This window comes from Callorhinus ursinus, unplaced genomic scaffold, assembly GCF_003265705.2.
Source record: "Callorhinus ursinus isolate GAN/ISIS: 27379988/994484 unplaced genomic scaffold, GSC_fseal_2.0 scaffold18, whole genome shotgun sequence".
Taxonomy (NCBI): Eukaryota; Metazoa; Chordata; class Mammalia; order Carnivora; family Otariidae; genus Callorhinus; species Callorhinus ursinus.
The window spans coordinates 16,241,540-16,268,012 of NW_027397080.1; the positions used below are offsets into that span (position 1 = coordinate 16,241,540).

Below are 26,473 nucleotides of genomic sequence, written 5' to 3' on the forward strand. Positions count from 1 at the left end.
GCTTCTCCTCAGTGGGTGCGTGTCCCAGGCCAGGGAGATGCTGAGTCCCATAGCAGCGTCATGCTCACTAGAGTGATAACCATCTGCCAGTCCTGTGGTGAACAGGAGGGGCTTATCCACCTGTGGCCCATCTGGAGCTGCATTAAGGGCAAGAGGCAACGGAGCCCCTTTCCGAGTTACCCATCTCTGAGAGGCACTACCACCTGACTGGTACGACTCAGAAGTATGGTGCTAGGGGGGTCAGGTTTCCACACATATACACCTCCTTATGTCAGGGAACTACCAAATTAAGCAGTCCTGCTTCCACTGAAGTCAAATGGGCCCTTACAGGGAAAGGTATAGCTTGGCAGGCTTGGATATTCTCTGCTGAGCCTTCTCTGAGACTACACTGCAAGTTTCCCCCCGCAACTCCAATTCTGAAACCAAATCATGCAGGGTAGAAGCTCTCTCGCCAGCAAGGGTTTATTACCTAAACTGGATCTAAGCCCTTTAACATAACTTCCAGTGAGTAGTCCGGTTTGGAAAACTTTTTTTTTTTTTTTTACCTCCAAAACAAACCTAGCCATGAACAGAGCTACAGCCTGCGGAGCACATCCATCACCTTCACTCATCCCGGAGGCCGCGTCAGCCCGCGCGCTCAGGCTCTGGATTCAGACTAGAGTTTTGCTATAGTGGGACCATAGGGAAGTTGGTCTGTTTTCTCACCTCTAAGTGGGGATAAAAACAGGCCCCTCCTTAGGGCTTTGGAAATGAAATGACTTGCCGTAAATGGTGGGCAGGGTAGACAGGTGCTTGCTGAGGGGCTGTGACCAGCACAAACGGTCACCTTCACTACAGTACAAGGGAGGTGTCCTTGTAAGACAGGGACCCTCATTTTCACAGAAGCTGACTAAGAAGTCAACTTCTTACACAGCTGAGATCTTATGGATCCCTGTTCTTCCGCAGGCTGCTCCTGCCCCTGGTCCGCACTCTCAACCCAAGGGATATGGAAGCTAGTTGGCATCTTCATCACAAAGCCACTCCCTGCATATGAGGTCCTGTGTGCAAGACACACGCATTTGATTCAAACCCTGGCTGAAATCCCCTACAAACCTCCCGATGCGAGCGGCTGGAGCCAGAGTGCGGGCCGCCAGGCCCAGGCAACGACGCCCACCAGGGACCAGTGTCCCGAGGCCTGGGCGCCCCGCGTCCGTTGTGCGGTTCTGCCTCCCGATGAAGGGCAGCAGGCACCTCTTAACCCACTTTGCTCAGTGAGGCTTCAGTCTGGGGACTGGAATCTCTAATTAGAATTTCCACATTCGGCAGGGGGCATCTTTATTTGTGGTAATAAAATGGGGCCAGAGCATCGCCTCCCAAGTCCATCGGCTGTACCTCTGACAAACATGCCCTGACGGCGGCGGGAATCCGGGACGGCGACCAAATCACAGACGGCACGAATGACAAAAGTTACGTTTAATTTACAATGTAATAAAGGTTACAGGTAAAAAGCTACACATAAAGCGTGAAAAGGCCTATTACACAAATGTACAAATCTCTGTACAAAGCTCCTATCACTGTTTGCTACCTTCGTCTCCTATGTTTGTTAGCTGGGCCCAGTCCTGGAGCTCTGGGTTATGAGAGCTCTCAGTAAAGGAGGGGAGAGCCTCTGAACCAACATTTAAAAATGTCCTCTTAAAGACATCAGGTACTTGCAAAGTAAAATCTTTTCCTTTTTAACTGGAATTGCTGCTCTAACTGGTCATATCCTTAAAAAATTGCCTTCACAACACACTTGAAAAGGAAAGCAAGACTTTAGAGAGTAGAGGACAGTACTCTGGAATCAAACGAGAAACTCCGGCAAGTAGGGTACTCAGATGTGGCAAGAGAAACAGGTAAAGTTCCAACAATACTGTAAGTTTCCAACTACCCATCCGTGTCTATGGCACTGGTCACAGATGAAGGAAAATCAAAATGTTCTCATTCCAACAGAAAGGACAAAAGAGAAAAAAGCCTAACTATTGGACCTCAAAACCAGGGACCTAGGCAAACATCTCTGAGTTGAAACCTTAGCTTAACTGAAGAATTCTAAACCCTCTTCTGATCGCCCTGGGGTCCACGGCAACCCCTTTGCTATCTGGGACTTACAGGGACAGTCAACAGAAATCAGGCTGCTGGCCCCACAGGCTGGTGATGCTGTTGCCACCGCCACGGCTCTAGATCCCACCTGAGGGCCTGGAGTCTCCTCCCAGGGAACGCGCCTTTAAATCAAAATGCCCCTAGAACGAGGGAGAAAAGAAAAAGGAGGTGATGGAAGGCCTGGGAAAGAGCCAGGGCAGCTTAGTTGTCAGGAAATATGAAACACTGCTCTACACTCAAAGTGTTCTGAAGACAGGTCTTTATGGGATATTCCCCAGCTTTAATGGTACACGGTTAGGGCCCCAGGAGACATTCTGAAAGACGAGACCGCACACACGGAAAGTTTTTCTCCCTAGTTCATTAGCTCCTCCCTCACCCTTCCACCCAATTCCCACCCAATCCCACCCTTCTCCATGACCAAAAATATCAAATCAGTAAGGAAGGTGTGGGCTTCTTGCCCGGCCAAGCCTCTTTTGCATATTTCTTCTTCTTGGGTTCATTGACGGCTTCGGGGTTATAGACTGCAGGGTTTGGTGCAGGGTTCATGTTCACTGCTGACGGCACGACGGGAGTCAAGTCCACGTCAGGGGCGAGGTTCGGGTATGGCATGGGCAAGCCACCGATGAGTGCTGTCCCGTGGATGCCGTGCGGCTGGGAGCCGGCCTCACTGTGCGTGGGAGGCAGGCCCCCGTAGAGTCCTCCACTGAATGCAAAGTTCTGCATGCGCCTGCTCCCCGATTCCTCCAGGCCCAGGGAGCCAGGGCCTTCTACCCGCTTCTTCTGTGGTTCGCAAGGAACAGAGGAAGCAAGAGGTGAGGCACAAGAGGGTATTAGTTAGCCTTTTCTATTCCAGCCCTAGAAAGCTTGGAGAAAGGCCCCCAACCCTCTAGCTTGTTTTGTTTCCCAGACAACCTATTTCACTGTCCTGAAGTCTCAGGGTCTGAAGAGACCAAACAGTCACTGTCTAACATGAGGGCTCCCAAACACTGCTCCCCACAAAGGGTTCACAATCCTCCGTCACACTGAGAAAAATGAGGATCATGGGTCAACTTTTCATAAAGTAAAACCTATCCAGTTTAAGTGACTACTCCTTATCCTGTAGTCACAGCCTCCCTTGTCTTCTGATGTTAAAATACCCTTTTAGGAAAGCAGAGGTGTTAATAGGTAGTAGTATTTAAGTAAAAAGTTAGTATCTTCATATTGATCGCCTGCTCTGTGAACATTAATCTGAGAGCAAACAAATCTGTGTGATAGTAAGTAGTCTACTGGGTGCTTGGGGCTGGGAGTGGGGGGACCTGACAGCAAAGGGACATAAGGGAACTTTCTGGGGTGATGGAAATCTATATATTAATAATAGTGGTGGTTACCCATGTGTATACATTGGTCAAAACCCAAACTATACACTTAAAATGTATTTTACTGTATGTAAATAATTATATCATAATAAAACTGACAAAGAAGTAAAAATATCTGCTGGTTTTATACTTTGTTTTGGGGGGGGTGGTGAAAGGAGAGGGAGAGAGGGAATCTTAAGCAGCCTCCACGCCTGCATGGAGCCTGATGCAGGGCTCAATCCCATGACCCTAAGATCATGACCCGAGCCGAAATCAAGAGTCGGACACTTAACTGAATAAGCTACCCACGGGCCCCTGGTTTTATACTTTAATGACAATAGAACATTCCAGAGGAAGAAGCAAAAAGAGAGAAAAGAGCTCTAGGAGAAATGTGACACAAACGCTATGGAGATGCAGAGAAATATTCCGTCTTGTACTTTTTCACACTGGCTTATGAATGTTCATGAAAGATCCCCCTCAACCCTCTACCCCTTTTGGATTAAAAAAGACTAACCAAAAACTTGACATAGGTAATCAATCTAGTCTAATATAGTCCAAAGTTTTGTTTGTTTGTTTTGTTTTTTAAGTAGGCTCCACACCCAGCATGGAGCCCAACGCAGGGCTTGACCCTGAGATCAAGACCTGAGCTGAGATCAAGAGTTGGACACTTCATCGACTGAGCCACCCAGGTGCCCCTAAAGATTTTTTTTTTTTAAGATTTTATTTATTTATCTGAGAGAGAACAAGAGAGAGAAAGTGCAAGCACAAGCGTGGGGGGGGCCGCAGAGGGAGAAGCAGGCTCCCCGCTGAGCAGGGAACCCGATGTGGGGCTCGATCCCAGGACCCTGGGATCATGACCTGAGCCGAAGGCAGACGCTTAACCGACTGAGTCACCCAGGAGCCCCTAAAGACTTTTTTTTTTTAATAAAACTTTCTACAGCACCTCTGACCAGCATTTTCCAATCACTTCTTAAAGATCTCTAATTCACAGGGATCTCACTACTTCAAGGGGCCATCTGCTCCCTGTGGACAGTCCAAGTGGTCACATAGTTCCTCCACATGCTGAGCAACCAGAATGTCTCTGTAATTTCACCTCCTGGCTCTTCAGCATACCTGATCTTTCAGCCCAATCCAATCTGGCCTGCCTTTCCTATCTGTGCCATTCCCAATCACACAACAAAGGCACGGCCATAGCTGGAGGGGCCCTGCAGAAATGCAACAATGCCTCTTCCTCGCCTAACAGCTTACTTGGAGTCAGAAAGGCAAGGCTAAAGGAAAGTGGGTCTCTCTGCGCCCTGCTGGGAGGTAACTTTACAGACTCCCAGCGTACCCTAATTTACGCGCAGCATCAAGCTGGCTGGTCACCTGCAGTCTCTCTATGGCAGTCCAGGATCCTGCAGATTCAGGTGGAATGAAAGTATTTCCACATGATGAAAAATAGGAGAAGAGCAAAAACTGTGTTTTAAAATTAAGCACACAATTAACACTTACCTACACATAAAAGCATGGGTTTCTAAACCAGACTGTACGGCATTTCAAATACTGTTACAAGGTGCTTCCTACCTTGACTGGGACCACTGCAGTCTGCACCATGTTCCGGAAGCGACCAACTGAGGGATCCACATCCTCTGCAGAAGACATGAGAGATGGGTTAGTTTGATACTCTGCTGGGATGATTAAGGGAATAGGGCCCACTGCAAACAAAGTAATCACAACTCATATTAAAACAGTAAAATACAACTTAACACTTCAAGTGCTTACTGAGTGCTGGCACTGTGTTAAATCCTCACAACTCCACGAGGCGAGTACGAATACAATCAGCATCTAACAGACATGCTCAGGCCTGGAGGGGTGAGGTGCCTGGTCCAGTCACCCTGCTGGGGAGTGGAGGGACCAGGGTTTGAGTCCAAGCAGCCAGAAATAGGCCTTGGCTCTGGACCACTGTGCTGTACTGCCTTTCCCAAGTTCTTTCCCATTCCATATGATCAGTCCCTCTTTGAAGGGGGAAATCAAAGAGATTTCATCAAGCCCAAGCTAGTGATAAAACAATGACACATGGGAAGCGGTCACACACCACATACCTTGCCAATGCCCGCTCATTAGCAAATACCAGAAATTAGGATTCAGGCCCAGGGCTTCCAAGTTAACCTGGCCTTCTGACCTAACAACGGTATACAATCAAGACTTACTAAAGGAGCTGAAGCCCCCGTCCAGGCAGGGTGGAGAGCAGCCCCCGTTTCACAGGTTACACACACACACATTACTGGTTCTAGCCTCATTCACTGCAGGAAGAAAGTGCTAAGACCAAGGAAGGGACGTGCTTGCAGTAACTCTCTCATGCCTCATTTATTGGACATCAAGCATCAAAATAAAGAGCAAGATACTGTCCCGCCTTTAAGGAGTTCACGGCTGAAAAGCCGGACAGGCTACAACACAATGGAGGGGTGCAAGACAGTGTTCCTGGAGCACAGAAGGGACGACTGGGCTGGGTCACCTGGGATGAATGGGACCTTTCTCGATGAAGGCTGAAGGTCTGGAAAACAGGCAGGCAGACTTACTATCATTACTAAAAAAACTACTACAAGCCCCCTTTGTCTTAATATAGTGGTGGGAAAGGAACTGTTTCCCTATTAAGGGCTGTATATCTGACTTTAAATGCATAGAGGGTGCCTACTATTCAAAGAAACACCCCTATGAATCCCTTTGGAAAACAGAGATTCACTATTTGAGTAATTAATCCCTTGTTTATTTAATACGTCTGGTTTTTCACATATTAAGATGCCTCCAAAGAATACACCCTGGCATTACATTCACAATCAGTCTTTGCTCAGTGAATGAACAATATATAGAAGAAAGAAGAAAAGATATCCAGGCTCATTAGGAAAGGGACGAGGTTTCTATAAAAGGCATTCTTACCTTTTTTCTCACCCCATAGGAGCCCTGTTCCAAACGTCCCCTCAGCAAGGCAAGCTAAATGAAGCAAAAGAGCAACGGAGCCCAAGAGGGGTGGCTCAGGGGGGACGCACCCCACGTGCGCAAAAGGCCTGTGGAGGGGGAGGATAACTCTCTGGGGGACCCTGTCCTATGCCATGCTGGCTGAACGGTGCTCGGGCCTCTCACCCTCTCCTCATCTCTAGCCATTCCTCTCCAAGAAAGAGGATAAACCCATCCCACGAGATCTCTGCTCCTCGAAGATCTACCACCAAGTTCCTTGCTAGTAAGTCTACTTCTGGTATAGGAACGGCTGCATGGACAAAATGCAAAAGTGATGGTTTGATGACACTGAGGATAATGGCTAACATTTGTCAAGGGCTCACTGAGTGCTGAGCACTGATCTAAAGTATCTGTACAGGCGGCACCTGGGTGGCTCAGTCGTTAGGCATCTGCCTTCGGCTCAGGTCATGATCCCAGGGTCCTGGGATCGAGCCCCACATCAGGCTCCCTGCTCGGCGGGAAGCCTGCTTCTCCCTCTCCCACTCCCCCTGCTTGTGCTCCCTCTCTCGCTGTGTCTCTGTCAAATAAATAAATAAAATCTTTAAAGAAATAAAAAAATAAAGTATCTGTACATATATTAATCATTTAGCCTCCCCACCAGTCCTGTGAGGCCAATATCTGTTAAGTCACTTGGTCAAGGTCACAGAGCTACTAAGTGAAGAGGCTCATTTCAAACCCAGGTCTTCTTAACCGCTATGTGAGGCTCTGTCTGAATACACATTTTGCGCCAGGTCAATGATTTTCTTTTTCTTTTTAATTTTTTAAAAAAGATTTATTTACTTATTTGAGAGAGAGAGGAAGAGGGAGAGACAGCATAAGCACATGAAGGGGAGGGCCAGACGGAGAGAGAGAAAGAAACTCTAGCAGACTCCACACTCAGCACAGCGCCCAGCAAGGGGCTTGATCCCACAATCCTGAGAACACGACCTGAGCCAAATCCAAGAGTGGGATGCTTAACTGACTGAGCCACCCAGGTGCCCCCCAGGGCAATAATTTTCAAGGAGAAAAACAACAGACCAGAACCTGAGTTCTAAAAGAGATTTAAAAGATTGACTAGTCCAGTGATTCCTAAGTTGCTGGCTGTTCATCAGTACAAAAAAGAGCTTGTTTAAAACTATAAAATTTCTAGGTCCAACCCCTAGGAATTCTTATTCAGTAGGTTCTGGGGTCCAGAAATAAGTTTCCCCAACTGGTCACTCAGCCCCTGCCTGAACACTTCCATTGGCCATTCACTGCTTGGATAGTAATCCTCTCTACTTCACACACCAAACAAACGCCTGGATCTTTCTGATTCTTCTTCTAAATATAAGGATTTTGTTGTTGTTTTTTATCCTGAGCCAAATACTTGCTACTCACTGGCTCTGGCTTTCCCTACTCTTTCCTCCCTAAGGTCAGCCCTGCAAATATCCACCCACAGAGGCCATGCCTCCTCAAGCATGGTTCCCCTACATTCCCAGCATTTGGAGGACAGTGTTCCATAGCTGTGAGTCTCCTCCTCCCTCAGGACTACATAACACATTCAGTGGCTGAGGCTGTGCTTGCATTTGGTAACCTGTTTGGGTGAGTTCTGCTCAGAACACAGGTGAGTGGGGTTACTATCCCCTACTCTTCTATTAATGCAATTTTAAACTGCACTTGATTAGTTTCCACATCCCCCTGATGACTCATTCAATTAACTAAACTCCCTAGATTTTTTTTTTTTTAATGAGCTGTCACTGGAATGGATCCTCTCCATTTAAATAATTGATATTTTGAACCTATATGCAGGACCTGAAGGTTATTCTCACTGTATTTCATTTGGGAAGTAAAAGCAACTTGTTAGTTTGGGATCTTCATTTCTATCCATTGAGACTGATTTCTAACAGGGTTTTCAGAATCTCAATTCCATCCTCATCATACAAATGATACCTCCTCGCTCAATGTCATCTACCTACCAGAGTACTTGATATATATGTGAGCCCAATAAATGGATGTTGAATGATGGAACAAATTGGTGAATTTGGTGGCCTTCCCATAAACAGATGCTCTCACTTTGCTGACGCTTCCATACAAACTCTCTATACATTACTTCCTTACAGAGAGGCAAGTCTTTAGTGCAGTTAATGGTGGCAGCACAAGGCTCTCCAATCTTAGAGTTACCACTCACACTCAGAATTCCACAAAGACAGTAATGCTCTACTCTGAGGTAAAAGACAACAAACAACTCTACTTCAGCCTCCACTAGGACACAGACTTGCTGGACCAGCAGGTGGGAATTACAGCCTGGCTCTGTATACTGCATTACGCAGGCCCTTTCTTTGTCTGTTTTTTTCACACTGCAACTGGATAATACTTGAGCGTTTGAGGGTACTCCACTGATGATCGGTAAGAATTCTCTTTCCTTAATATAGCACTGGTTATCCTACACCTTGTTGAGAAACATTATAACCAACCTACACATTGTGCACACTACTCTCTGAGATCACAGCTTTTTCACTGGAAGAAACTAGGAAGACATTTCACCTGGGTTGATGATCTCATCATCCTCACTGAAAGTCACCCGAGAGTTCTTCCTCTTCCTCTTTGGTCTCTGAATGTCGAGATTCCCCTCCTCAATGGTCAGGGTGGAAATCCGCTTGTTGTGGGCAGTGTTGAACTCTGTCAGGTTCTAGGCCAGGGTTCACACAAGACAGACAGGAGTCAGTACACAGGGAATCTGAAGACCACAGAGCTAAACAAGGGGCAAGGCTTTAGGAGCGAATGTTAACCTCCCCAGGCAAACAAGATCCTCTTGTATTCAGAAAAGATTCATTACTGCCCTTAGACTGCTACTATTAACAAGCCTCTTTTTACAAAATATGGAACATCCTCACTGACTAGTGGGGCAATGATGGTCACAAGGAGGTGAAGAACCTTGAGTTGAGAACAGGTCATCTATGTAAATATCCCTGAGGTGAGGTTCTCTATGTTTCTGGGGGAAAGACTATCATGTCTTCATGCTGAGAATTAAAGAATGTGACTGGGAGGAACTCCATGAACTGCCTTAAAGTAACGAAACAGAGATGAGAGGGCAACTGACAGCTTCTTTCCCAGCAGCCCTCCCGACTAGAGCTCAGAAGGACAGGGCCAGTGCACTTAATATTTGGCATTAATGGTTTGTCACTCCCCGTCCCTGTGTATGGCCCCATTTCTATTCATAACCACCCATCTATTTCAATGATTTACTTGGCCTCGGCACTGCTGCCTGCCTCTTCCCAATCCTCTGGACCTATTCCAATCTGCACTGCAGTCTGAGACACTCTAAATGTCTTGAGAATGAAGACCCAGGGAGGACCTAACAAACTGAACTTAAAAGACAGGGAAGCAGGGAAGCACCCTGGAGGTGAGATGGGGAACGGTGACTGTCAGCAAGGTGCCTGGCTATGAGGCTACTTCTTTAGAACAAAGTAACTTGTTTTTTTTGTTTTGTTTTTTTTTTTAAAGATTTTATTTATTTATTTGAGAGACAGAATGAGAGAGAAAGCACATGAGATGGGGGGAGGGTCAGAGGGAGAAGCAGACTCCCCGCTGAGCAGGGAGCCCGATGCAGGACTCGATCCAGGGACTCCAGGATCATGACCTGAGCCGAAGGCAGTCGCCCAACCAACTGAGCCACCCAGGCGCCCAGAACAAAGTAACTTGTAAATGATAAGATTTCTGTTGTGCTTTTTCTCCTAAGGGCTGAGAAACTGCCTTGATGAACAAGAGGTAAACGTATGAGGGTGGGTAAGGGCATGCTGGCATTTGTCTACCTGAATAGACCAGTCACACCAGTGCAGCGATGGACATGTTAAAGACAACAGATGCATCACAAGCCACTGGGGCTAGCCCCTAGAAAAGGACAACTTTAGCACTTTAAAATTACATCTTGTAAAATTCATGGCCTTCAGGGCAGCTAGGCCCATAAGACCAAAAGCAGTCTAGTTCTACTCAGAGATTCTTAGGCTATTTGAGCCATATTAAAAAAAGGTAATGTTGGGGCGCCTGGGTGGCTCAATCGTTAGGTATCTGCCTTCGGCTAGGGTCATGATCCCAGGGTCCTGGGATTGAGCCCCACATCGGGCTCCCTGCTCGGCGGGAAGCCTGCTTCTCCCTCTCCCACTCCATTTGTGTTCCCTCTCTCGCTGTCTCTCTCTCTGTCAAATAAATAAAATCTTAAAAAACAAACAAACAAAAAAAGCAATGTAAATGAACGAAAGCTTCAGTCTCTCTAAGCCTGACCTGTCTGACGAAACTTTCTGGGTGATGGAAATGTTCTATATCCTTGTCATTCAATATGGTAGTCATTAGCCACATGTGACTACTGAGTACCAGAAATGTGGTTAGTAGCTACCACATTGGACAGGGCAGCTCCAGGAAAGTTTAACTCCCAGCCCTGGCTTCTAACATCCAATGAAGGTATACAGACGACCATGAAGGTCTGACAGGAACTCCTCGCGAGGCCTGGCTGGACATAACCAAGCCCACATGGCGCAGCTGTCCCAGGTGCCTCACATCTGGACACACTATACTGGCAAAGCGGCAAACCTCGTGATGCTAAGTCACTGGCATTTCAAGCTACACAGAACAGCTACATACTGCAAAACCCAGAGTCCCAAAAGACAAAATAACACCGTAGATGGATATGGAATTACATCAAGCTCGGTCTCCTCCTCTGGAAGCCCCAGCAAGCCCTTGAGCTCATCGTCCTCTCCACCCATCTTCTCATCTCCCTTCACAGCTGACGGCAGCGTCTGAGGCTTCTCACGTAGAGTGTAGGCTCTTGTGGATGCGCCAAATGAGACTGTGGAATCGATGGGAATCTGCTGAGGCTTGTGAGGTTCCAACCGAATGTGACCCAAGAAAGTGCCGTGTGCTGGGAATAACCAAATCAGAAATGTAAGAGAGAAACACAGAAACAAAATCCAACCTGAGTTGTAGGAGGGCAAGCAGTTCCTCCCAGCACATCAGTTTTGCTTTTTAAAATGAAAATAGCACTGGGTCCGCTTTGCATCCCTTGTCATGGGTCCCCATGAAAAGGAAACTGTTCACTGAGTCTTGAATCTCTTCAGTGCATTTCTTACATATCTCCAGACCCGTCGCTACCCCATCGAACAAAGACCATTGCTCACTCTCCGCTGGACAGGTGTGGCTTCATTCTGGGTCTAGCAGGAATGGCTCCAACCCAGCGACAGCCATGCCCCGCAAGGCAGAAGACAGGCATTGCTGTGGTCTGACCTCTCCAGCCCCAAGTGTAAGGAACATAAGAACTTCTGGCCTGGTGGCAGTTATGTTTGGGTTTTCCCCAGGACAATAAAGGATGTTGGCTGAAACAGGTGCATTATGAATGCCAAGGCAAACCAAAATTCTACTAGAGAGTCTCAATATTTCTCCATGTCAGCATTCTGCATGTTATAAAATGGAAAGAAAAGATGAGATAAATTTGCAAGTAAGTACTTGTGACACAAGCCCCTCCAAAGTCATTATATAAGCAGATTATGTGTGTGTGTGTGTGTGTGTGTGCGTGCGTGCGTGCGCGCGCGCTAGAGGAGGGGAGAAGGAGTAGCACATGATCAGCCCAGGAGCAGGAGGCTTTACATTTTACACTATACAGATACATGGGCAAAATGAATAAACTTCAGAGCCCCATGCAGTTGTCTCAAGTGCATTTCTGGGATTATCTTTGGCAAAGATGAAAATCTTACTTGGAGTGTGCTCATGGAATTAAAATTGGTATTATTAGTAGTCAAAGCAAAATGTAGCTGGAATAAAGAACCCATTATAAAAAATTAAACTTTGCTCAAAGCAAGTATTTTTTAATGTCCTGCAACACTACTCTAATACATTAATGGAGTTTTCCATGGCTTCTGCTTAAACCAGACCACAATTTTATCACGGTCCCATAAACACCTGAATACCCAGAGCCCCTGGTTCCTGGGTACCCTTTTTTTTGTTCTCTGTATATACCTATTGCCTTTTCCAGGACATGACTTCCCAAAACCCTCTTCTCTCTCTAGTCATCAATTATTTCAGGAAAATAGGAGATATCACAGAAAGAGGAGCTGATTTAAAAACCAAACAAACTTCTTCCTCGATGAGCAATAAAACATGATTTCAAAACTGAAGAACCCAAAGAGCATTTTCACATTGCCCCAAAGGGAATGTGTGAAACGAACGGGATGGGATGTGAGTTACTTACTACTGTTGAGATCTATTAGGAAAACTCTCTTCAGATGCTTGTGGTAGACCAAGGCAGCGTGGACCCGAGAGCAAGACTGGTGGTCAATGGTAAAGTCACACAAATCAGGGTTTCTCCCAAATAAGTAATACTTCTTCTCATCAATAATCAGTTTCTAAATAAATATTAAATTAAATATTACTTAAATCTTGTTTCAGTAGGGTTTAGCAAAAATTCTTCCAATCTAGTAAGTAGAGAATCTTGAGTAAATAAAATTCCTTGCCAAGGTGAAAACAAAATTATTTCCCACTATTCTTCAAGATAAAAAGCTCAGAATAGGGCGCCTGGGTGGCTCAGTTGGTTAAGCGACTGCGTTCGGCTCAGGTCATGATCCTGGAGTCCTGGGATCGAGTCCCACATCGGACTCCCTGCTCAGCGGGGAGTCTGCTTCTCCCTCTGACCCTCCCCCCTCTCATGCTCTCTCTCTCTCTCTCTCTCATTCTCTCTCTCAAGTAAATAAATAAAATCTTTAAAAAAAAATTAAAAAAAAAAAGCTCAGAATAATTTACTAGCATTTTGGAGGGGAGATGCAATTAATCTCCCCAAATGCAGCGGTTAAATGTCTTGTGTTGGTATGAAAAGAACTTTTCTTAATTCTATTAGATGATGTAGCCTGTGGGAGTGGCTGTCTTCCATCCATGGGAAATTTAAGATTTCACTGGATCTTAATTTTAGGCCAACCAGGAAACAAGAAATACAAAGCATGTCTACAAAGTAGTAAGGCTGCTGTTCAGAAAATCTACATTCGAATGAATATTAACAATCGGTGAGGAAAGGAAAGGGGTGTAAACACCTATGTGTATTCTAATCATGCTGCCATAGCCCCAAGTATTTTTGGAACCCTCTTTAGGAAGTACAATTACATTAGATATCACTGTATGTACCTAAATCTAACTTCATTGGCCACAAAAAAATATTACTCTAAGTTAACTCTAAATGAGTATTTGCTGTGTCCAAACATAGAACTACTACATGGGGCAAAGATTTTCTAGGTTTAGGGAAGAAGGGTATGGGGATTAAGATTTATTGACAGACTATTTACCGCTAGGCATTTTAAGCATAATCTCATCTAATTCTCAAAACAACTCTGTGAAACAAGTATCACCTCTATTGTTAAAGACAAGAAAACAGATGGAGAGAGATGAAGTCACTCATCCAAGGTGGCCCAGCCGGTTAAGTAGCAGAGCTGGGATTTGAACTCAGGTGTGAATGACCTGCAATACCAATATTGTAAACAATGTGCCACTGTGTGAAACAATTCTAAGAGAAGAGCTCTAAAATGTTTCTAGACACTGCTACGGGACTAAAAAGGACCCAAAACTATAGAATGTCCCAGTATAACATCAGAAAAGGGGATTTCACAGACTAGGAAACTATTATAAAAAAAAAAATATGAGGGGAGAAGGAGCTGATGTAGAATTGTTAACTTTTGATTTTGTCAAAGAAGGACATTAAAAAAAATTCTCACCAATTAGTAGCATCATAATCATTTTATAAAAGAAAGGTCATTTCAACACCAAATAAGTAGGAAGGATAAGGATAAAGGACATTCTTTGAGCTCATTTTAGCTTTATGGAACACTCACAACAATGTCCTTATTTTTCTTTTAATTTTTTTTTTAAATTTTTATTTAAGTAATCTCTACACCCAATGTGGGGCTTGAACTCATGACCCCGAGATCAACAGTCACACACTCCACCGACCGAGCCAGTCAGGCTCCCAATTCTTATCTTTCTTTTAAACCTGAATCAGTAAAGCCTTTGCTGGTTGGTTGTAGACTGGGTTGTTGTAGATGAAGGACTCTAGATGAATTACTGCTAACACTTTCCCAGTTCTAGAAGTCTACAACTTGACTGCTCAAGAATGTTATATTTTTCCTTTACACACAGGTCTCCTTAAGCTCTAGCTCACATTTCACACTACACTCCTCCTGAAATCCCCAAGAGAAGATAGCACAAAGCTGAGGAGAGAAATAGTCAAGTTAGTATAGTACCAGGTAGGACTCAAGAGGCTTAGATTTCATTCCTGGCTGTCACTAAACTCACACTGGGCCACTATTCTCCCCTGTGCTTTGGTGTTCCCCTTATGAATCCAGAATTATACCTCCCACTGATACTGCTGAGCACTTAGGTGCCATATACTGTGCTAGGTTTCCTGCTATGTCATTTCGTCTCCACAACCACTCTGTGCGGTGGGCAGGTACTTTTATTCTTATTTTTATGATGACAAAATTGAGACTCAAAGACAGTAATTAACATATTCAAGTTCACACAGCTAAACACAGTAGTTACCCCCTTATCTGTGGGAGATATATTCCAAGACCCCCAGTGGATGCCTGAAACCTCGTATAATACCAAACTTTATATACTGTGTCTTTTCCTATACATACATACCTATGATAAACTTTAATATATAAATTACACAGTAAGAGATTAACAACAATAATAAAAGAGAACAATTATAACAATATACTGCAATAAAAGTTAATGCGAATGTGGTATCTCTCTCAAAATATTTTATTGTACTATACTCACTCTTCCTGTGATGATGTGAGATGACAGAATGCCTACGTGATAAGATGAAGTGAGGGGAACGACGCAGACACTGTGACACAGCATTAGACCACAACTGACCTCTGACAACATGTCAGAAGGATCAGCTGTGCCAGTAACTGAAACGGTACCGCAGTTAAGGGGGTTACTACTGTATTTGTAACTGGAAATTCAGGTCCGGGGTGCTTGGGTGGCTCAGCTGGTTAAGCGACTGCCTTCAGCTCAGGTCATGATCCTGGAGTCCCAGGATCGAGTCCCGCATCGGGCTCCCTGCTCAGCAGGGAGTCTGCTTCTCCCTCTGACCTTCCTCCCTCTCATGCTCTCTCTCTCTCTCTCTCAATAAATAAAAATCTTTAAAATAAAGAAAAAGAAATTCAGGTCCGTCTTACTTCAGAGTCCAAGCTCTATTAACCACTACATTATGTATTTTCTTCACTCTACCTACATTGAAAAAATGCACCATAAGGCAAGGAACATTTTAAGAAGTGAACAAGTACTATGGGTTATGTCCTTAATTTTTCTTTTAACTATCAGTTACTCAGTCTTTTTAAGAAGTGAACAAGTGCTATGGGTCACATTCTTAATTTTTCTTTTAACTATCACTTACCCAGCCTCTTTGAGGCTTAGCCTTAAGACCCAACTGGTTCAAGCTAGTCGACGTATGTGGGTCACCTATGGGAAACTCTGTCCAGCAGTGCCCATCTGCTGCTGGCAGAGCTTATGCCAGGCCTGTACCACTATGGAGCCCCAAGATTTAACAGCAGCCTGACAGCTCAATCAACCATCCCCATGTCATCCCCAAGTTTTAACATTTGGGTTAAAAATCAGACACTGATTTAGAATTAAGAGAGCCCTGAAATTTCAACATCTTGTTCCTTCCGGGTACTGTCTATGCAGGCTGAATCTCACAGCATTTTTCAGTTATATTTATATGCACACAGATGATGTATGCACAAACTTAAATTTGCTAACTACAGTGCTCATAAGCTGGTCTCAAGGAAGCAATACATAAGATCACCCACTCCTGGGTTCTAATATAACACTGGCCAAATTTCTCTAATGCTAAGGTGCCAAAGACATATCAGAGATTTAGGTGTTCAGGGGGGTGGGAAAGAGAAACGGTTTCCAAATTAAAGATATACCTTCATTATTAAAGGCATCTCAAGGGGCACCTGGGTGGCTCAGTCAGTTAAGCAACTGCCTTTGGCTCAGGTCATGATCCCAGGGCCCAGGGATTGAACCCCACATCGGGCTCCCTGCTCAGTGGTGAAACCTGCTTCTCCCTCTCCCTCTGCCTGCCATTCCCCCTGCTTGTGCTTTCTCCCTCTCTCTCTGTCAAATATATATATATATTTTTAAAGGCATCTGAATTACAGAAATGTTCAAATATATGGGGGTAACAGTATGTCTTAGAATTAAGGAAATGTGTTAATTCTTGGACAACGTCAAGTGAACGAAATAATTTATTCGTTTTTCAACAGTAACTAACAGCATAATTTCTTGACTAGCTATGGCTAATAACCACTATTCAGTTGTGCCTCTGAGTTATAACTCAGAGTGTGTCTTTACACACTGGGCTTAAACGACTCATGGCTTTTGTTTTAATATTGCACTTCTTAAACCCAGCTATCACAACACATCACAAGCCTTTGACACAAGGCTAGGATATAGATAGCTCGGTTAGTATCAAGTGCTGCCTAAATCCTTAAAAATAAGCATCTCTTAGGTCCATTCCTTTCCAAAACAATACAGTGATGTCTAAGGATTGTAACTTGACAATCGTGTGGCAACTCAGCATACCTAAGAGCACTGAAAGACAGAAAACATGATCAGTTAATGGAAACCAGTAATCAGAGGGATGTTTGACAAATCAGAGTGCTTTGGAAATATAAATTATCTCACAAAGGGATGTGGTATTAGCATTAAGGCTATGCCTCACTATTTCTTTCTACTACAAACTAGAGATTTACTAAATTCTAGTACCAAAATAAATTCCTCTATGTCTTCAAAGCTTCATGCTATTTAGCGACGATATTTTACATCTGTGGAACAGTCTATAGTAAAAAAGGCTTTACAGACATTCTAGCTAAATTATTTCCTTGAATAATCTGGATGTTTTGCAACCTTTAAGATAGAAGAACTCAACACAAAAGGCCTCTATAAGTGACGGGCTAAGGGCATGATGAATTAACAGAATTCATCACAATTCATGCCTTAATACTTTGCAAAACACCTGGGTCTCCTTCAGGAGATCTCACAGATGCCTTTCAACCATCTTGATCTTTACTATACACGCCAAAGAAAACCAACTGCATTCAATAATGGGGCCTTGAACCTAAAATTCTACCTGAGTGAGCAAACATAAAATTGCCTTAAGACATGGAAACTCACAACTCCATGGTCATAGTGGGCATAATCTCCATTTCTTGGTAAGTAAATGGCACCGTAAGGATTAAAAAAACTTATACAACCTAATATCTAATCAAAATTCATGTTCTCATGAAGTTCCATGTGGTGTTCATTCTAAAGACTTGTATAAAAGCTGGAATTCTGGGGCGCCTGGGTGGCTCAGTTGGTTAAGCGACTGCCTTCGGCTCAGGTCATGATCCTGGAGTCCCGGGATGGAGTCCCACATCGGGCTCCCTGCTCAGCAGGGAGTCTGCTTCTCCCTCTGACCCTCTTCCCTCTCGTGCTCTCTCTCATTCTCTCTTAAATAAATAAATAAAATCTTAAAAAAAAAGCAAAGCTGGAATTCAGCTAAACTTTTCCTGTATAGTACTTATTTAAATTATAATCATGTAATTTTTGTGTGATTGTGTTTCCTACCAGATAATCTGAGGACAGGAACCATGCTGTTTTGTTCACTGTTGTAGTCCCTCTGCTGAGCACAATGACTGGCACACAATAAGCATTCAATAAGTGTTTTGAATGAATGAATGAGTTTCATCACCATGCCGTTCTCTTTTTTGAGCAAGCATCTTAGCTTACTATACTTCTTTGAAGGGCTTGGGCCTGAATTGCATAAATGCAACCCAAAAGTGAAACGCAATCTACATCATTCACTTTCTTCTTTAGTTACTGTGTATCTTGTAACTTCCACACAACTCCATGTCCTCAGAGAGATAGAATTCACCAAGTCCAGTTTGATGGGGACTCATAAGCCTATGATCAATTAAAACCCTTCATTTGGAAGGTGAGAGAAGTCACAAAAAACTGAGCATCTGTGGGAGATACTAGGTTTGAATGTGTTATATCACCATGTGCTTTTAATAGAAAAAAAATCAGGATGAACAAAAGTAGCATTGCTGGAAAACAAAGCACAGGAGAGGGGGTGGAAAAATGAGTCACTGGCAAAAATGTTTAGTGTGACGAGAAAAAAAAGGGAAGACATGTATTTCCATACCTCAATTAGCTTGTCTCCTTTGACTACATCCAGATGTAAACCAGGTGGGGGTTTACCTGCCCTGAAAAATAAGAGTGAGAAAAGCATTTTCAGGATGAGTTTGTAAATGCCATTTACAATCACTGTCCCATTCAACAATGCAGCTCTTCTACCAGCCTATAATTAGTTCATGTTCAAGCAGAAATGTCATCTACTTCACTGTTATTACAGCTCCTTTCTACATTTGACACTTCCCCAGTGATTCAATTGCTCTAAAACAGACTTTACTGGATCTGTATTTAGAGCAGCACCAAAGAAACCTATATTTTAACACTGGATATCAACCTCAGAGAAAAAGCAGCAGAGAGAGTCCAAGTACTATAGCTGCTGTAGTCTGGTTACTTGGAGTTTGAATCTAAGATTTATCACTACCACTAATCCCCTATAAAGGTAGAATAAATCAGTTGGTGTTTGGGGCTGATCAAGATTAGTCTCATCACAGAATAAACAGAGGGTACTGTCCTGAGCTCTGAGACCAAATCACAGGTGCATAATTAGAGAGCTAGGGCAATCCAAAAGCATGCCCATAAAACCAGGTACCAATAAATACAAGAGATGTTTGTTACTCTTGAACAGGTCTTCCTTCAATGGTATGTTTCAGGAAACTGTTCTCTATACTTCTTATAACACCATTCATGAGGGATACATATACATCAGAGCACCAAACAGTGCCTGGTACATACCAGACTCTGAGGAAATGGTAGGTGATCTCAAATAGTCTCTTCTAACTGTAAGTTTACAGTCCTGGTCCAACTTCTGAAATCAATGCAGCAAGGGACCAAAATAGGCATACAACTTGTAGACTGAAACAACTGGGTGCTACAAAAATGCAGAGGGACCCAGAAAACAGCCACACTTTCACTTGCTTCCGGTCTTTGCTCCTTTTAAGTTTGAAGAAAGAACAATCTTGCCAGAGCCCCTACATTTGCATACACACACACACACACACACTGCATCCTCATCCATCTAACTGAAGATGCAACATAGTCATCTCACAATCCTGTCCCAACTCCTCTATACGGCAGTTGTTGAAAGGACAGTGCATTGGACAAAAGCCCATTTTGTACAGTAAACAGGGAAAGGAAAGTTAAATGTTACATCCACAACATGCCTTCTGAACTCCTACTATGTGCCTGGCTTAGGCCTAGGAGCTGGGGACACGAATATGAATCAGACAGCCCTTGCCCTTGAGGAGCTCAATATAACGGGAAAGAAAAAGGAATAATGCATAAACTGTGATGAGCTACAGCAGAAACAGCTCTAACTCGGATGGGTCTCCTTGCAAGCCAATTCATATGTATTCATCTTGTACCCTGCTCAAAGACTAAATTAAATTATTCCATTATTCCCAAGAGCTTGAGAAGGGTTGAAAGGGGTTCATCTCAGCAATTACTGATGTCCACTTGTGCCCGGCTTCGAGATGGGTCAAGCCGTCCCTGCCCTCAGGGAGCTTCCAGTCTGCGGGAGACAGACAAGTACCGCACGGGAGATGCAGCAACAACAGAGGGATGCGGGGCACTGAGCTTGGGCTGGGGCCGGGAAGCGGACTCGTGCGCGCTCGGGACGGAGAGCAGGGGGGCAGGTACGGTGCTCCACAAGAGCACCAGGCACTCAGTCAGGAGTTGGGGTAAGTTCGGGGCCAAGGCCCCGAAGGGCCCCGGCAACCGGCTGATCGCCCAAGGGACTGCCTAAGCGAGCACCCCAGAGCCCCCCAGTCTGGGTTTCCTCAGTTTCTGGGCCCGGGCTCCAGGCTCCTGGTTCCTCCACACGCCGCCCGGCCCGACGGACAGTTCTCCCTCAATCAGTTCCAGGGTCTCTGAGCCGTTCGGCTTGCTGCGAGAAATGAGCTGCCCTGCCAGTCCGGGCCAAGCCAGACCGGGCCAGGCCACTCCAGCCTTGGCCACCCCGCCACTCACCAGGTCGGGCAGTCGAACAGCGGGAGGCTGGAGCCGGAGTTCGCGGCTGCCGCCATCTTGCGTCTCCCCCTCCCATTTGGCGGGCCCTAAGCACGCCGGGAAACTGGAAGACCCGAGGGGAGAGGCGGCATCCCAGCAGTCTGTGCGTACGCACTCGCGCGCGCGCGCGCACGTCTACTTACGCACGCATGGGACGTGTCTAGTGGCCGTGAAGACTGGAATCTGATTTTTAAGTTATTTTCCGGTGTTTTGAGACAGCTGGGCTTCTCTGGAAAAGTCTCGGGAGGGTAGGGCTTTCCTTGGCCGGGAAGTGTCTGAGGAAAGGGGCTTGTAAGGAGGGGTATCGGTCTCCCCTGTGTTCTCCAGACACGCCCCTGGGCTCTAAAGTCTTGGGACCCTGTCCTTGTCCTGCGCTTGCACCATCAGCCTTTCCACCCCAATCTGGAGAGAAGCTAGAAGGCAGAACTCAGAGAGTGGAGTGGTCAGTTTCTCTTCTAACGGCTCTTCGCAGAGCTGCATGCATGCTACTTACATCCCCTTCCTAATCCAAATCTGGGTCTGAGGATTTCTGTAGATTATCTGGGAGGCTGCATTAGGGGATCATCTAGTTTATGAAAACTGGACAAACTGCAGCAAAGGGCGGATCCAATTCGAAGGCAGGCTTCCAAATCTTAAGTGTGTATGAATGAAATAGTTAAGCTGTGGCCCCTTTGGATTTTAAAATTTTGGTCATGGTAATTAAATAGTGCAAGGAAGCATTAGGATTCAGGCCTGTCCTAGGCCTACGGTAGCCCGAAAGAGACCAATAAGTAGCAGAGCCTCTGATTGTAAAGGCTTTATTGAATGCTTACTTATCTGTGCAAGTATGTTTTATATGGATCATCTCATTTAATCCTCACAACACCAGTGAGCTAGGTAGGATTCCTGAGGGGAGGCTCGGAGAGATTGAGTTACCTAGCCTCAACCCAGAACAAGTGAGTGGGATTTGAACATAAATCGGTATGATGCCAAAGGCCGTGCTCTTAAATCACCAGTCTCTCATACTTAGATGTTGGTCAATTACATTTATTATTAGCACACAACTGATTTCCAACACTTTTTCATTTTTGTAGAAAACAGGAGAGGATTAATTGGCCGTTTTTAAAGAAACCAATTGCAAAGTTATTGTTCACCCGAAAACAGGCACTGCACAGCAAGTTATCTCTATGGTAGAGTTATTTCTTTTCTTGATTCCCTGCTACTGGTCCTTTAGATTTTTAAATCAAACATCAGCCTGGTGTTTGCCCTTTTGACCTCTCCAGGGCATCAGAATTTAACTGCAGCATAATATTAACTTGGATTTTTAAATTGTCAACTCGTAGGCAGGCAGGAAAATCACCTTTTCCTCTGACTTTCAAAAGCACAGTAAACTTATCCGGCAAAGATGCTGATTGGAACACTTATCAAATTACCTGTTAATATCCTCCTTTCCAGTCGTGGGATTCCAAAGACCAGGCTGATAGGAAAAATACAAATTCTAAACTTCGTTTCAAGAAAACAGGCTATGGCTCCTCCTTTGAGCATGAGTACATGATTCCTGAGAAGGAATTATTCTCAAGTGTTTTGAGTGTGACAGAAAAGAACAAGGTACTTTTATCTACAGAGATTGTCCAGGCCTTCAAGGTTCCATGACCTTTTCAGGCATAAGGTGGTGTTGAAGCCATTTCTAGCTAACAGTGACATAACAAATATCAACTTTGCCTCTCAATTTCTCAGCTTCTGTGTGTGGTCCATTATTTGATCCCTTCTAGTGCTGACTACACACCCAAGAAACCTAACGCTATATTCTTACCCTTATAATTCTTTACTCCTTGGCCATATTTCTTGTTTCCAGCACAGCTGATATTCACACTGGCTTCTGATGTAATGGCACCTTACATTTACCTAGGCCTTACAAAGCAAAATGCTCTTTGTTTGGGCGCCAATGATGTCAGTATAGATCAGCAAACTGAAGGGCAGCAGTCCCTGAAATGGAAAGACTGATGGGCCAACTGCCTTGGGATTCTGGTATCTCAACTAAGATTAATTTCTTAGACTTTGAGACCCCCTTAGAATGGAACCCAAAGACATTAGGAGCATATTGATGTCAGAAAACTTTCTTAAAACCTCTTTGATTTCTGAGTAATCAAATGGAGACACAAAAAAATGTGTGTTTGTGAATACATACTACAAACCAGAGGCTTCATTTAGCAGGGTGGTGAATGAAAAGTTCACAAGGTCGTGACCAAAGAAAAGATGGGCAGAAATTGCCACTACTCCAGGGTGCCTGGGTGGCTGTTGGTTAGGCGACTGCCTTTGGCTCAGGTCATGATCCTGGAGTCCCGGGATCGAGTCCTGCATCGGGCTCCCTGCTCGGCGGGGAGTCTGCTTCTCCCTCTGACCCTCCCCCCTCTCATGTGCTCTCTGTCTCTCATTCTCACTCTCTCAATAAATAAAATCTTAAAAAAAAAAAAAAGAAATTGCCACTACTCCAGATTTTTAGAGAATGCTTCATGAAAGAGGAGGTGAGCAAAAACACAGTGTAGAGTGTCTCCAGGTGTGGTTTTAAGTCTGAGTGCTTGAGATCAAATTCTGGCTCCATCATTCCTAAACTGTGTGCCTATGGGCAGGCTGCATACTATGCTTCAGTTTCCTAATCTGTAAAAAGGAGACAAGAAATATACAAAAAATTTTACAGTTAGCATAGTAAATTACTGGTAATATGGGTTCAAATGTCATCCCACAAATGACTATGCACATGTAGAGCACTTCCTCTAGCTTTAAATTCCTGTATTAGACTGCCATTCCTGGCCTCAGCTTCTTCCATTGTAAAGTGATGGGGCTAGTCTAGACAAGTGTCTCACAGACAGAGATGTTGTGGACCCGGGGGGGGCGGGAAAAAGTAATATAGGGATGTCAACTTTTATTTGGTCAACTAAAGAGATTTAAAAATGAAGACTTCCCAATGATATCACCACCTATTCATTTTTATAGTCTTGAAATATCGTTTTTAAAAAGTTGGAAGGTCATTATCTCACACTTAAAGATGGTACTTTAAAAAGCCCACTGTAGGGGCGCCTGGGTAGCTCAGTTGGCTAAGGGTCTGCCTTCGGCTCAGGTCATGATCCTGGAGTCCAGGGATCAAGCCCTGCATTGGGCTCCCTGCTCAACAAGGAGCCTGCTTCTCCCTCTCCCCCTGCAGCTTCCCCCTACTTGTGTTCTCTCACTCACTCACACTAAAATCAAAAGCAAAATCTTCATTCCCGTGACTAAGGATAACCTCTCAATAGGAAGGAGGGGGGGGGAAGAATGGAGTTGTTTGGGTTTTTTAAAAGATTTTAAGTAATCTCTACACCCAACATGGGGCTTGAACTCATGATCCTGAGATCAAGAATCACACACTCTGGGGCGCCTGGGTGGCTCAGTTGTTAAGCGTCTGCCTTCGGGGTCCTGGGATCGAGCCCCGCGTCGGGCTCCCCGCTCAGCGGGAAGCCTGCTTCTCCCTCTACCACTCCCCCTGCTTGTGTACCCTCTCTTGCTGTGTCTCTTTGTCAAATAAATCAATAAAATCTTAAAAAAAAAAAGGTCACACTCCACCGACTGAGCCAGTCAGGCACCCCTAAAAAAGAATGGAGTATTAAGAAGAACAACAAGAACAAAGCTGAAAATATCATACTCCTGGATTTCCAACTATATTACAAAGCTATAGTAATCAAAATGGTATGTTACTGGCACAAAAATAGACACATGGATCAATGTAACAGAATAGAGAGCCCAAAGATAAACTAACTTTCATATGGTCAATTAATCTGACAAAAGAGACAAGAATATGTAATAGGGGAAAAGACAGTCTCTTCAATAAATGGTGTAGGCACAACTGGACAGCTGCATGCCAAAGAATGAAACTGAACCACTCTTTTAAATTATATACTAACTCAAAGTGATTAAAGACTTAAATATAAGACCTGATAGGCAGTAAGCTTTTTGACATTGACCTTAGCAATAGTTTTTTGGATCTGTCTCCTCAGGCAAGGACAACAAAAGCAAAAATAAACAAATGGCACTATATCAAACTAAAAAGCTTTTGTTCAGTGAAGGAAACCATCAATAAAATGAAAAGGTAACCTACTGAATGAGAGAAGATATTTGCTAATGATATATCCATTAAGGGGTTAACATCCAAAATATATAAAGAACTCATGCAACTCAATATAAAAAAAAATTGGCATAGGACCTGAGTAGACATTCTTCCAAGAAGACATACAGATGGTCAATAGACACATGAAAAGATACTCATCATCAGGGAAATACAAAGCAAAACCACAATGAGATATCACCTCTCACCTGTCAGAATGGCTAGTATCAAAAAGACAAGCAATAACAAGTGTTGGCAAGAATGTGTAGAAAAGAGAAATCTTGTACACTGTTGGTGGAATGTAAATTGGTATAGCCTCTATGGAAAATAGTATGGAGGTTCCTCGAAAAATTAAAAATAGAAAAAAATAGAACTAGCACATGATCCAGCAATTCCACTTCTGGGTATTTATCTGAAGAAAATGGAAACACTAATTCAAAACGACACATGCACCCCTATGTCCTTTGCATTATTTACAATAGCCAAGGCATGGAAGTAACCCAAGTGTCCATCAATAGATGGACGGATAAAGAAAATGGGATTATATATATACATATATAATGGAATATTTCTCAGCCATAAAAAAGAACAAAATCTTGCTATTTGCGACAACATAGACAGACCTAGAGGGTATTATGCTAGCTAAAATAGGTCAGAGAAAGACAAATACCATATGATTTCACTTATATGGAATCTAGAAAACAAGACAAATGAACAAAGAAAACAAGACAGAAACAGACTCATAGACACAGGAGACAAACTGCTGGTTGCCAGAATCGGGGGGGGGGGGGGGGTGGGGGGCAGGCAAAATAGGTGAAGATAAAGAGGTACAAACTTCCAGTTATAAAATAACTGATGGGGATACAATACAGCATAGGTAATATCATCAATAATGTAAAAACTTTGGTGACAGACGGTAACAAGACTTTCGTGGTGACCATTTCACACTGTATATAGATATCAAACCACTATGTTATATACCTAAACTATAGAATATTGTAGTCAATTATACTTCAATTAAAAAAACGAATGGAGGTGGGTTAGGGTGTTTTACTTTGCACTGATGGCAATGGTAATTCCAATCTGATATTGTTGCCCAATGGTATAAAACAGTGTGTATCCCCACTCCTTGGCAGATGAGACAGGACAAAACCTGCCCTGGGAGCATCAGTCTAGCAGCTACAAGTTTTTGTCCTGGAACATTCCCAGAGGAAGGGCCCAGAATGACATTTCTACTTTACCCTGTATAGTACTATAGTTTTAATTCACTTCAAAGAATGGTAGATCTGCTTATTACTTCTAGAACATTCCATAAAGGAAGGAAAAAGGGGAAGAGGAAAGGAAAGGAATACCGAGGCAAACAGAATGTTTATGTTCAGACCAAACCCCTGTGATCCTTATAATCAGAAAATGTTAGAGCTAGAAGAGAGCTACTGAGAAAACTTGGGGCCTATAGGTTAAATGACTTCTCCTAATAACCTATGGCAAGTTAATGGCAGAGCCAAGATTCTTCAGCCTTCTGTGCTCCAGTCTAGTTTTTGACCTCCAAACTAATGGTTCTCAACCATGGTTACACATGAGAATTACCTAGAGCTTTTAAATGCCCAGGCTGTACTTCAAACTAACTGAATTAGAATCTTGTGGCAGGGGCACTGAGGTATATTTTTTTAGTTTCTAATGTGAAGCCATGGTTAAGAACCACTGTCCTAGGCCATGGTGCCCTCTTCCCCCC

The 26,473-nt window shown here is 44.1% G+C and overlaps 1 protein-coding gene and 1 non-coding gene across 2 annotated transcripts; both read right to left on the reverse strand.

Annotated features, from left to right (window-relative positions):
- Positions 1–1,435: 1,435 nt before the first annotated feature.
- On the reverse strand, positions 1,436–20,734 carry PPP1R8 (protein phosphatase 1 regulatory subunit 8). The gene is made up of 7 exons (XM_025856389.2): positions 20,589–20,734; positions 18,634–18,694; positions 12,640–12,793; positions 11,096–11,316; positions 8,946–9,090; positions 5,013–5,077; positions 1,436–2,895 (listed from the first exon to the last, which is right to left on the reverse strand). Exons 1-7 carry the CDS (start codon positions 20,642–20,644, stop codon positions 2,542–2,544), a joined length of 1,056 nt encoding a protein of 351 aa, XP_025712174.1. The 5' UTR covers positions 20,645–20,734; the 3' UTR covers positions 1,436–2,541.
- LOC112812450 (small Cajal body-specific RNA 1) lies at positions 16,761–16,926 on the reverse strand. Its single transcript, XR_003205300.1, has one exon.
- Positions 20,735–26,473: the final 5,739 nt, after the last annotated feature.